The sequence below is a fragment of the Salvelinus sp. IW2-2015 genome, linkage group LG23, assembly GCF_002910315.2.
Source record: "Salvelinus sp. IW2-2015 linkage group LG23, ASM291031v2, whole genome shotgun sequence".
Taxonomy (NCBI): domain Eukaryota; kingdom Metazoa; phylum Chordata; class Actinopteri; order Salmoniformes; family Salmonidae; genus Salvelinus; species Salvelinus sp. IW2-2015.
In genome coordinates, this window is record NC_036863.1 from 25,248,405 (window position 1) to 25,261,425 (window position 13,021).

At 44.1% G+C, this 13,021-nt stretch overlaps 1 protein-coding gene across 1 annotated transcript in view; it reads left to right on the forward strand.

Annotated features, from left to right (window-relative positions):
- The first annotated feature begins 888 nt into the window (after positions 1-888).
- LOC111950523 (spectrin beta chain, non-erythrocytic 4-like) overlaps positions 889-13,021 on the forward strand; it is a 29,062-nt gene continuing 16,929 nt past the window's right edge. Inside the window, exons 1-10 of the mRNA XM_023968150.2 lie at positions 889-1,164; positions 1,552-1,782; positions 2,945-3,034; positions 3,293-3,571; positions 3,756-3,886; positions 4,118-4,322; positions 4,591-4,836; positions 5,127-5,261; positions 5,687-5,928; positions 7,420-7,558. Of these exons, the coding sequence (XP_023823918.2) occupies positions 889-1,164; positions 1,552-1,782; positions 2,945-3,034; positions 3,293-3,571; positions 3,756-3,886; positions 4,118-4,322; positions 4,591-4,836; positions 5,127-5,261; positions 5,687-5,928; positions 7,420-7,558 (1,974 nt within the window). The remainder of the gene's footprint in view (positions 1,165-1,551; positions 1,783-2,944; positions 3,035-3,292; positions 3,572-3,755; positions 3,887-4,117; positions 4,323-4,590; positions 4,837-5,126; positions 5,262-5,686; positions 5,929-7,419; positions 7,559-13,021) is intronic.

The following is a 13,021-nucleotide window of genomic DNA, read 5'->3' on the forward strand; positions in this document are numbered from 1 at the left end:
TGCCCTAGCTTTGTGCAATCTCTGCTCCCGAGTGGCGCAGAGGTCTAAGACACTGCATCTCAGTGCTAAAGGCATCACTACAGACCCTGGTTCAAGCCCAGGCTGTATCACATACGGCCATGATCGGGAGTCCCATAAGGCGGCGCACAATTGGCCCAGTGTCGTCCGGGTTGGGGGAGGGTTTGGCCGGGGTAGGCCGTCATTGTAAAATAAGAATTTGTTCTTAACTGACAAGCCTAGTTAAATTAAGGTCAAGTAAAAAAAAAAAAATGGCCCTGATAAACATTAGTTTGATATGACGGATGGTCAAGTCACTTATGCATAGGCAGAGAGACATGAAACATTGTCTATGCTTCAATCTGCTGCAGTCYTCTTGCACATTTCACACTATGCTTTGTTAGTAAGAACTGATCTTATTTGGCTTGGGTTTAATCATTTGATATTTTCTGGCATTATGCACAAAATAGTAATATTGTATGGAGATTGTGTAGCCTGTATTTGAGAGATTTTCAGCACACTGTACTAAATGAGGAAATAATCAGCACAGCTAGTGAGTAACATCCCTCCAAGGGAAAGTTGACATTATACTAGTGTACATGTTGGAGGGAAGCATTACATCTCTCAGTTGAGAAATATAACTGTTCATTGCTTGATTTAACATATGAGTTTGAGGTTATCACAGTATCAGCAGCAGAGCAGCTTTACAGTTACGACAATGGTATACGATAATACAGCATGTCACCTGAACTTCCTCAGCTTATATTTAACTATTCAAACATTAAATTAATTGTTGGCCATGTAAGTGGCCATACTTAGGACAAGCTAAACTAAGAAAATAACTTTGGTAGGGTATATATGTAACCACTGTTCTCTCTCCTCTTCCCCTCTATGTGCCTTCAGGAGGGCCAGGAGCTGATCGATGAGAAGCCTGAGCTGCGTTCGGTGGTGCAGCAGAAGCTGGAGGAGATCAGGGAGTGCTGGACGGACCTGGAGAGCACCACCAAGGCCAAGGCCCGGGCTCTGTTTGAGAACAACAAGCCAGAGCCGGTGGTGAAGAGCTACTCAGACCTGGACCACCAGCTCTCTGGCCTGGAGAAACAGCCCCCCCAGCTGGAGCAGGCTCATCACCTACCCACATTCAACGAGCAGCTGCATAACTTTCAGGTGTCAATTTACTGTTATAGGTTGCTTTTCATGATTTTTGCTATAGCAGTTATTTTGTGACAACACATTTCAACTCATTTTATATTAATTTATGTAATATTTCAAATTCAAATGTCTGTTAATGCTATAGAAGCCGTTGTTGTTGACTTTTACATGCCAAGTTCCCTGCCATCAGACACTAGGCTGGTTGTCGACATGAAAGAATGCACCGTATAGTTTGTTCTTAAAGCCAGCTAATCCATTACATTGCATAACATTGAAACACAACACACACAAGAAAATAGCTCAAAGTGCTGTTCAAACCCATGTGCTGTGTGTTTGGGCATCAGTCTCTCATCATCTATTCCTAACGTGACCTCCTCTTTCCCCCTGGCTGGCCTCCCTCAGTCTCAGATGGGGAACTTGTACAAGGACGTTGGGGAACTAGGGTCCCTCCAGGGGGTGTGCCTCCCCCAGCGAGGCAGCCTGGTGAAGGGTGGGGAGGGAGAAGGGGGCGAGCAGCCAGCCGTAGTGGAGACCCGCATCGTGCGCCTCATCGAGCCCCTGAAGGAGAGGCGACGCATCCTGCTGGCCTCCAAAGAGATGCACCAGGTCGCCCAGGACCTGGAGGAAGAGATAGTGAGTGACTGACACACTTCATCACTCCCTGGTGCCTCTAGCCTTTCTTTCCCTATGTTGATTGATTTAATTTATTTGACAATTTTTTTTATTTATTCCATACGAGTCAAAAGTTTGGACACACCTACTCATTCAAGTTTATTTTTTTTATTTTTTTTAAACTATTTTCTACTTTGTAGAATAATAGTGAAGACATCAAAACTATGAAATAACACATCATGTAGTAACCAAAAAAGTGTTAAACAAATCAAAATATATGTTATATTTGAGATTCTTCCACCCTTTACCTTGATGACAGCTTTGCACACTCTTGGCATTCTCTCAATCAGCTTCATTAGGTAGTCACCTGGAATACATTTCAATTAACAGGTGTGCCTTGTTAAAAGTTCACTTGTGGAATTTCTTTCCTTCTTAATGTGTTTGAGCCAATCAGTTGTGTTGTGACAAGGTAGGGGTGGTATACAGAAGATGTGGTAAAAGATCAAGTCCATATTATGGCAAGAACAGCTCAAACAATTGAGATGGTTTGGGATGAGTTTGACCAAAGAGTGAAGGAAAAAGAGCCAACAAGTGCTCAGCATATGTGGGAACTCCTTCAAGACTTTTGGAAAAGCATTCCAGGTGAAGCTGGTTGAGAGAATGCCAAGAGAGTGCAAAGCTGTCATCAAGGCAAAGGGTGGCTACTTTGAAGAATCTCAAATATAAAATATATTTTGATTACTTTTAACACTTTTTTGGTTACTACATTATTCCATATGTGTTATTTCATAGTTTTGATGTCTTTACTATTATTCTACAATGTAAAAAATAGTAAAAAATAAAGAAAAACCCTTGAATGAGTAGGTGTTTCTAAACGTTTGACTGGTACTGTACATAAGGGCGCTCCAGCCGGTGACACCTCCACATGCAAAATATACTTCCCTCTCTCCGTGGCATCTTTCCCTCTCTCCCTCTCTCCACCTTTATCTCTCCATCTATTCTGTTATTTTCTGTCCTATAGCCTCTTAAGGTCTCTAATATGCTTTTCTAAATAGTTCTTATGTTCTGTGGTCAAAGGTTGACGATGTCTCCCATTCTTTATCAATTAAACCATCACGGTCTCCTCTCAATGAGATAGGTATGTACAGACTGTCACTGACCACAGTTTGATGATTTGTTATAGCTGTGGATCCAGGAGCGGCTTCCTCTGGCCTCCTCTAAGGATTACGGCAACAACCTGCAGAGTGTTCAGCAGCATGTCAAGATCAACCAGGTGAGAGACAGATGACCTCTATATGAGCACACAACACTATCTCTTCACAGCACAGCATAAACTGAATAACTATCCCTGCTCATCTCAGACCTAACTACAGTCCCCACACAACAGGACACACCGCCACACATTTTTATAAAGGAAAGCAAAAATGTGAGCTCTTATTGGACAAATTCAGATAATGCCTCCCAATTTCACTCTGTTTTGAGCCYTTTTTACCCAGCTAAACATGACCCCTGGTTCTTATTGGCCCGTCAGACACTGCAGAGGGATCTGCAGGGGCGCCAAGCACGGGTGGAGGAGGTGTTGGACCGAGCGGGGATCATCGCCTCTCTGCGGACCCCTGAGGTTGACTTTGTGCGTGAGGGGGCGGGGCATGTGCGTCAGGTGTGGGAGGTGCTGAGGCTGGAGGCGGAGAGGAGGTCTGTGATGCTGGATGTGGTGCTGCAGGCCCAGCAGTACTACAGCGAGGCAGCCAAGGTGGAGTCCTGGCTGGCAGGCCAGAAACTGCACCTCATCAATGAGGAGAAGGGCACGGTACGCATGGTATCATGAGATTGAACTGGCAGGGTGGGTATGAGACTGGCCCGTTGGTTAGTAGTCCACAGTGCTCCCGGAGGACCTTTACCATAATGTGCCTGTTTTGTTTTTTTACAAAAAAATGTACATGTATGGTTGATGGTTTGGATTTTGTCCCTAATATGAGGTCACTGTTGTGTAGGACGAGGAGAGCACCCTGCAGCTGCTGAAGGAGCACCTGGCCTTGGAGGCGACACTGGAGAACTACGCTGAGACAGTGGGCATGCTCTCCCAGCAGTGTCAGCGACAGCTGGAGCTTGGGCACCCAGACAGGCACGGACAGTCACACCCAGGCTCAAACTACATCTAAACACATGCTTCAATGATACTCCAACTCATACCCACAAACAACAGCTAATTCACTGGTGGAATTTTACCATAGACCACACAGAAAATAAAACGGCCTCAGTTTGTATAGGCTACTAAATTTCAGTGAATGATCCGTTATTTTACTGTCTACTGTGTCAGTTTCCCTCTCAATATCCCCCTCTCTCTCTTTGACAGTGAGGGGATCACCAAGCAGCAGTCCCACATAGACCGTCTGTATGTGTCTCTGAAGGACATGGTGGAGCACAGGAAGACCAAGCTGGAGCAGCAGTACTGGATGTACCAGCTCAACAGAGAGGTGGAGGAGTTAGAGAAGTGGATCACTGAGAGGGAGGCCGTTGCCAGCTCCACTGAGCTGGGTCAAGACCTGGAGCATGTCACGGTCAGTCTATCAATCAATCAGGCAATGAATCAATCAATCGACGATGGATGGTCACAATCAGTCCCTGGCGAATTACATTGTCATGTGTTTATTCAATAAACATCATTGTTGTGAGTAGTTGAGTGTTTCAGCAAAGTGCACCATAAAAACACAACTGAATGACACAAAATAAAGTGCAATAGAAATGACAAATGGAATGGAAATGTGAAATACGATACCTGACCTCTATAACTGGTCCCAAGCTTATTCTGGTCTCTCTCTCTCACAGATGCTACAGGAAAAATTCACCAAGTTCTGCTCAGAGACCAACAGCATAGGCCAGCAGAGGATGGAGCAGGTGAATAAGATGGTGAATGAGATGATAGACTGTGGCCACACGGACGCGGCCACCATAGCTGAGTGGAAGGACGGACTGAACGAGTCATGGGCCGACCTACTGGAGCTCATGGAGACCCGAAGACAGATGCTGGCAGCATCACACCAGCTGCACAAGTTCTTCACCGACTGCAAAGAGGTACAGCTCAGTGTTTCTCCAAGATTATTTTCTAGGTTCCCCAAGAGTATTTTCAATAAGCAGAGGGAAACATAGCTAGGCAGGGAGACCTGACCTGCCTGTACAATGGTGGGAGAAACACTAGTACGGTTCGGCTGGATTTATATTAGATTACATCAAACATCATAGTGGTTGGAGGTGCTGGTAGACAGTGTAGACACTTAGATTTGTGAATATCCCGGGTGTGAGGTTGTATTTGTGAGGGTCTTGTGATGATGATGCTGTCTGTCCTGTGTTGTGCTGTGCTGTAGGTCTTGGCTCAGACTGCGGGGAAGATGAGGCAGTTGCCAGAGGTGAGGGCGTGCCAAGCCAGCATCGCCAACCCTGCCACCCTGCAGAGGCTCATGCTCTCCTTCGAGCACGCCCTCCAGCTGCTCGTCTCACAGGTATTGGTATTTGATTAGGATCCCCATTAGCTGTTGTGATAGCAGCAGCTACTCTTCCTGGGGTCCACAGGTGAGTGTAGATGAGGTGATTTGGTGAAATGTCCCCCTCTGACCTTAGAGGACTGTCAATGCACTTTGGCTCTCCTCTAACACCATTCACTCAAATAAGTAATGCTCCTGGAGGGCATGAGGATGTTATAGATGTTAACCCCAAGATACACAGCGCAGTAAATAGAATACCAATATGGACACAGTGGCAAAGATGAAAGATATTGTGTGCCATATGTACCATATGACTGGAGTCATACTTTTGCCTCAACCCTAGCTAGCACACCTGATTAACCTGGTTGTATTCTAAACTGAAGACCAACCATGATTAGTTGATGATTTGAAATGACAGAGGCATGTCCTATGTTGTATTCCAGGTAAGGCAGCTGCAGGAAAATGCGGCCCAGCTGAGGACCATCTATGCCGGAGAGAAGGCTGAGGCCATCATGAGCAAAGAGCAGGAAGTGATGTCAGCATGGAAGGAGTTACTGGTTTCCTGTGAGGCCAGTCGTGTGCAGGTCACCTCGGTGACAGACAAGGTGCAGTTCTTCTCGGTGGTGCGCGAGCAGCTCATGTGGATGGAGGGCATCATGGGACAGATTGGAGGGGACGACCCCAGGTAAGTAATGGAAGGTCTCCTTACCTGAACTAAATGCTAATTGTCAGCCATTTTGATCATCTCATAACTCTGATACTTGACTTGATAAATAGGCTCTTCTTAGTTTAAGGATAAAAAGGAAATGCATCTGTAATGTATATACTGAACAAAAATATAAAAGCAACATGCAACAATTTCAGCAAGTTACAGTTCATATAAGGAAATCAGTCAATTGAAATAAATATATTAGGCACTAATCTATGGATTTGACATGACTAGGCTTGGGCGCAGCCATGGGTGGGCCTAGGAGGGCATAGGCCCACCCACTTGGGAGCCAGGCCCATCTACTGGGGAGCCAGGCCCAGCCAATCAGAATTAGTTTTTCCCCGCAAAGGGCTTTATTACAGACAGATATACTCCTCAGCTCTCCGGGTGGCTGGTCTCAGACCATCCCGCAGGTGAGGAAGCCGGATGTGGAGGTCCTGGGCTGGTGTGGTTACACATGGACTGTGTTTGGGAGGCCAGTTGGACATACTGCCAAATTCTCAAAAATGACATTGGAGGCGGCTTATAGTAGAGAAATGAATGTGAAATTATCTGGCAACAGCTCTGGTGGACATTCCTGCAGTCAGCATGCCAAATGCACGCTCCCTCAAAACTTGAGACATCTCTGGCATTGTGTTGTGTGATAAAACTGCACATTTTAGAGTGGCCTTTTATTGTCCCCAGCACAAGGTGCACTTCTGTAATGATCATGCTGTTTAATCAGCTTCTTGATATGCCACAACTGTCAGGTGGATGGATTATCTTGGCAAAGGAGAAATGCTCACTAACAGGGATGTAAACACATTTGTGCACAAAAATAAGCTTTTTGTGCATATGGTACATTTCTGGGATCTTTTATTTCAGCTGATGAAACATGGGACCAACACTTTACATGTTGCGTTTATATTTTTGTTCAGTATAGATATGTTATCTTCTATTTTAGTAACCATTTCAGGCACCCCTAGTTGATCTAATACCTTCTTGGCTTGCACATACTGTAGATAGACCCATTCATGTTATGCAATAAAGCTGTACTTAGTTTAAAAATAAAATGCTTCGTCACCTTGACCTAATTTCTTTTAATATCTGCCATTCAGTTTAATTTGGTTGTGGGAAATAAGGGGAAAAGATGTTGTTTTTGTTTACAGTATTTAAGTAGTCCTCATTTATATTTAAGGATACATCACATACGTAACTTTACTTTCTTTAGCTGGTTTGTCAGAACCCACTAGTCAAGCACCTGGCTAACATTTCACACATACTCTTTTCACACTAGCTGAGCTGAGCCGACCTGCACTTCGCAGGCCTGGTTACAGTATGTATCTACAATACAGTTGCTAGAACCATACTGGAAAGTATGATATAGGGAAAATGGTAATAGGTCCGTCTCTTCACTCTTCTTTTCTGACATTTGCATTTTGTGCTTCCCTCCTGTCTGACGCTGTCCTATGGGGTGGCTTCCGCCAGGGACTCGTCTTCTGCAGAGGTGATGATGAAACAGCATGGTGAGCTGAAAGCCAAGATGGATGGCCGTAGGAAGACAATACAGCAATGTGTGGAGCTGGGAAAGATCCTGCTGGCCGCAGGCAACCCAGCCTCCGAGGAGGTCAGCATCACATATAACTTCACCTACATAAGTATACAGCAAAACCACATTACACTGAATCTGTATGCAGCAAAACATCACACTGTATGGATCCAAACCACACTTCACATCACACTGTATGGATCCAAACCACACATCACATCACACTGTATGGATCCAAACCACACATTTCACATCACACTGTATGGGATCAAAAAACCACAATATATACACACACACTGTATGGATCCAAAACCACCCACCATTCAAACAAAAAATTTCCCCCACCCCCCCACTGTTTTGTAATGGATCCAAACCACACATCACATCACACGGTTAGGGATCCAAACCACACTTCACATCACACGTATGGATTCCAAAACCACACTTCACCATCCACAACTGTATGGATCCAAACCACACTTCACATCACACTGTATGGATCCAAACACACTTCCCCACATCACACCTGTATGGATCCAAACCACACTTCACATCACCTGTATGCAGCAAAAATCTCATTACACACTGTACCCAGCTAGCACAAAATGTTCTGAGAACCATATGTTTCTTAGAGCTTGGTGACAGCGTGGTTGTCCTACTGTGGTTTTTTCATACAACTTGTCCACAACTTTCAGGAATGGTGGCAGATAGTTGCTTGGCTTTGCGAACATTCTGTCAGCACATTTAAGGGACTTTGACAAAAAAAAAAAAAAAATCTTGCGTATTTCATTATTTTAACAGAATATTTCCTAAAGTTTCAAACATTGCGTACATTTAATTTACAGTGGGTAATGAAATGTTCTTCCAACTGGTTTGACATTGGCGAATGTTCTCAAATAGGTTTCAGAGAACAACTTTCTGTTGTGGGAATTTCATACTTTCAGCATAACGTGTTCCTGCCGGGTTTCCTCATGGTTCTAAATTAAAGTCATGTTCTTCAAATTTTTCTAAGTAGCGTTAAGAAAACTTTACATAAAAACCACAAGAAAATGTTAGTAATGCTCAGGTTGAAGTTCTAAGAAATGTTAGTTAAAAACATTATACATTCATGTTCTAAGCATTAACAAAAAACTATATCATGTGTAAAAGCCTGTTTATATGCTAAACTGTTTGCGATTTCTCCATGAGTGCATCTTTATTAAGGTGTGTTTTCAGGTGTGTTGGCTGCACCCGTTTGGTAGACGTACAAAAAACATTGCACCAGCCGTCAAGTGCCTAGTAACCCAAGGCACTACATCGCTGTGCTTTATGTGTCACTACAGACCCGTGTGTCAGATCCCAGGCTTGATGTCACAACCGGCCATGACCGGAGTCCCATAGTGGCGCGCGCACACTTGGCCAAACAGCGTTGTCCGGGTTAGGGGAGTAATTGGTATCGCAAATGGGTATCATGAAAGTTGCGGAGAAAAGGGCTGTTAAAAACACAACAACAAACAAACAAACATGTTATAGCTAGCTCCACCTGGTGGCGCAATTGGACTAATTCCATGTATGCGAGAACAGAAGGATTATTGGTTTGAATCTCACTTGATTTGCCGTTGCAACAAAGGAACAAAATTAAAATGTGTTCGTATGATTAAAGGAATAAGTTAAAATGGAAATTTCCATTGTGTCTTATCTGCTGCTTGGAGTTCAAAAATGTTAACCCAAAATTAAGCTAGCAGTGTTATTAAAAGTCTTATTAAAACATTCAGTTGAAAGTTTGTTAAGGAAGTTTATTAAAACCCCTCAGAATAACGTTCTCCAAAGCCTTAATATAACCTCCCAGGAAAACTTTGCAAGGAAACCCCAAAGTAAAACATTTTCAGAACCTCCCGCAACCTTAAACATAAAAATGTTTCCAGAAAACAGGCAAAACGTTTCACTTCTGTTCTCAGTATGTTTAAAAAGTAATTCTGTTTTACCGGTCGGGGAAACTTATGGCTTCATTCCCACAACTTAATGTGAAACTTAAAAAACATACGTTCCCACAACTTCCAAGGAACCAAGGTGCCAGCTGGTTAGGCAGCAAAACCCACACTTCCACATCCACACTGTAGCAGCAAAACCCCACACCTCACATCACACTGTATGCAGGCAAAAACCACACTTTCACATCACACGGTATGCAGCCAAAACGGCACACTTCACATGCACACTGCTAGCAGCAAAACCACACTTCACATCACACTGTATCATCAAAACCACACTTTACATCACCACTGTATGGCAGCAAAACCACACTTCACATCAACACTGTATGCAGCAAAACCACACTTCACATCAACACTGTTATGGCAGGAAAACCACTACTTCACATCACACTGTGATGCAAGCAAAACCACACTTCACATCACACTGTATGCAGCAAAACCCACCACTTCACATCATACTGTATGCAGCAAAACCACACTTCACTCATGCCCTTGTTAGTTAAAAACCTGCTGCAAAACAAAAAAAAATGAATAACTAAATTATTAATATTATGTAATATTGTGTAGTTTGTCTTCAATGGAGTGTATCATTAAAACCTCACATGATTGATGAAATAATTCCCTGTCAAGACTGACTGTTCAAATGTTTAAGTATATTGTCCGTTTGCATTCCATTTGTTGCTGATCTTAACGCTCGCCCAACCGTCCTCTCTCCCCCTCTTGACCAAGATAAAGGAGAGTTTGGATGCTCTCCTGGCTAAGCAGAAGGATCTTCTCTGAGAGATGGACAAAACAGCAGAGAAGCTTGCAGCGCAGTGAGTGACTCACTACACTGGCAGGCACCGTGGACGGGAGCACAACAGTGGCTTTCAGCCAAGCACTGCAGAAATCTTTATATGGAAGGCAAGGAAGGCTTGTGTTCGAGAGTACTGCCGTTTTAGATTGTGCCTCAGGAGCAGGCAATTCTTCACACATTGCACATTTTTTGTGAACAAACATGGCTTTCCACTTATGAATATTTATGTTTGTGTGTGCGGCTTCAACAAATATGTTTACAACGTGACTAGACACACAACTAAAAATAAATTAGGTTATATATAGTACCAAATAAGGGTTATTTGGCTTGTTTCCATAGTGGACCCTTTTTGGTGCTATTTTGAAGAATTTTTTGAAGTTTCTACAAAGAAACCATTCTCATAAGGTCAGTTTCTGGGTATTCTACAAATAACCAGTTGCATTCTACCTGGAGCTAACTTCTGCCAAATAGCAGTTGCTATTCCATAGGATGTTTATATTGTGTTAATTGACAAGTTTGAATCACGTTTGCTAGCTATAAAACAGCTGAGGGACCCTAAGGAAAGAATTGGGAAACCACTGATTTAGACACAAGACACCGTAACTGTCCCATAGTCATATTTAAGTATTGACGTTAAAGACATGACCCATAATGTATTATTCCAGCCCAGGTTGCCAATTTAGCAGTGTATGTGCAAAGTTTTTAGACCTGATTCAATGAACCATTGCATTTCGGTTCAAAAACTGTTGTATTCAAGACTGCCCAAATGTGCCTAAAATTTGTTATTAAAACTTTTCATGTTCAAAATTGCTGTACTCTCCTGAAACAACTAGCATGGTATTATTTCACTATAAAGCTTACGGTAAATTGGACAGCGGATTATATCAAGATTTATGTCTATGTCCTGGCAAATGTTCTTTGTTACTTACAACCTCATTGCTATCGCATTAAGCCTACGTTAGCTCAACTTGTCCCACAGGGGACCTGAAGAAACATATTTTTCTACAGTGTGTAGATTACACTTTACAGAACAGTACAGCCGATCAAATAATCTGATACAACATCAACACAAAAGACCTAAGCCGATCAGAGCTGAGATAACCACGCCAAAACTCAGACTTTCATGTAAATCATTTACTTATGTCAATGGAAGACCCATTCATTGCCCCATGCAGGCATAAATGTGTACAGTATGAGGTTCGTCCAATGGTTCAAAGGACTTGGTTATAATAAGGAATATCGAGTTAGCATGCCATCTCTTCTTCTTCCTCAGAGAAGATCAGTTCCAGTATGCCCACGGGAGACGGTTGAAGGCGGAGGCCTGGCTGAAGGGCCAAGGTAGCCCCTGATTAGCTCCAGCTCCTTCCTCTAGGGTGCGTGGGGGGCTGGAGGAGATGCCCAGGCCCAGACTGATGAGGGTAGCAACTCATTGCCTCCGCCACGAGGTCCTTCCGCAATTGCTGCAGCCACCTGGAAGGACGCTCAGCTCACTGGACAAGCTCTCCAATGTAAGCCTTCGTTGATAGATACCAGGACAGTCTACTTAAGGATCTTACTTATGTCTGTGTCTAACATATCCATTAGGATTTTTGTTAAACAAGGGTTTAATTAGATATTTGATTCAATAATTTATAGGGAACACGTCTTTGCAAGTACATGTGCCAGTAAACCTTGCTAGTTTTTACTGTTACATTTGAGGTTTGCAGTTCACTTCAATCTCTTCTCTCAGGCAGAGAAGCTGAGAGAAGAAAACAGGAGCAGCAAGCCTTCCCAATGCCACTCTTCCAGTCGGAGGCGATGTTCCCATTCATTCCGTCGCACTCCGACCGTTCCTCTTGTACCTCAACTCTGCTGCAGCCAGAAACGTCCAGGCGTGCATATTGGCCCAGGCCCAAGCAGACGTCTGAGATGTCTGCCTCTGCCCTCCTCTCAGCCCAAAGTGGGTTTCTACCATAGCCAGCTACGCTCCTGTTCAATAAATTGGCTCTGGTTACCATGGACTGGACATCAGAGGGCAGCAGCGGGATTGCGAGAGTTCCAACTTACCCTAGCGACTGAACCATCCGGGCGGTGGCAGAGTGCGACAGCAGCTCTAGTTACCTTGGAGGCGAACCATCAGACTGGCCCCCCGCCAGTGGATAGTTCTGCTACCTGGACTGAAACCATCAAAAAGCAGTGGGTATGCGTTAGTCCAGGCCTACCTACCTCAAAACCAAAGTGTGGGGGTATGTGTTGGTCCAGGCTACCTACTCAAAATCAAGCAGTGGGTGTATGGGTAGTCCAGGCTTACCTTGCCCGCAAAAATCAAAGTAGTGGGGGTATGGGTAGTCCCAGGCTACCTTTGCCACAAATCTAAGTAGTGGGGTATGGTAGTCCCAGGCTACCCTGCCCGCAAAATCAAAGTAGTGGGGTATGGGTAGCCAGGCTACCTGGCCTCAAAATCAAAAGTAGTGGCAACGGTTATGGGTAGTCCAGGCTTACCGCCTCAAAATCAAAGTAGTGGGGGTATGGTAGTTTCAGGCTAACTTGCCGCAAAAATCAAAGTAGTGGGTATGGGTAGCTTCAGGCTGACCTTGCACAAAATCAAAACAGTGTTGCGTATTGGTAGCTGCAGGCTACCTGGGCAAAATCAAAGTAGTGCGGGGTATGGGAAAAAGTACTGCGCTACCTTTGCACAAACACCAAGTTAGTGGGAGTATGGTTAGCTTACAGGCTACCTTGCGCCAAAGTTGTTGCGGGGGGTATTGGGTAGTTCTAGCTATCTGCCCTCAA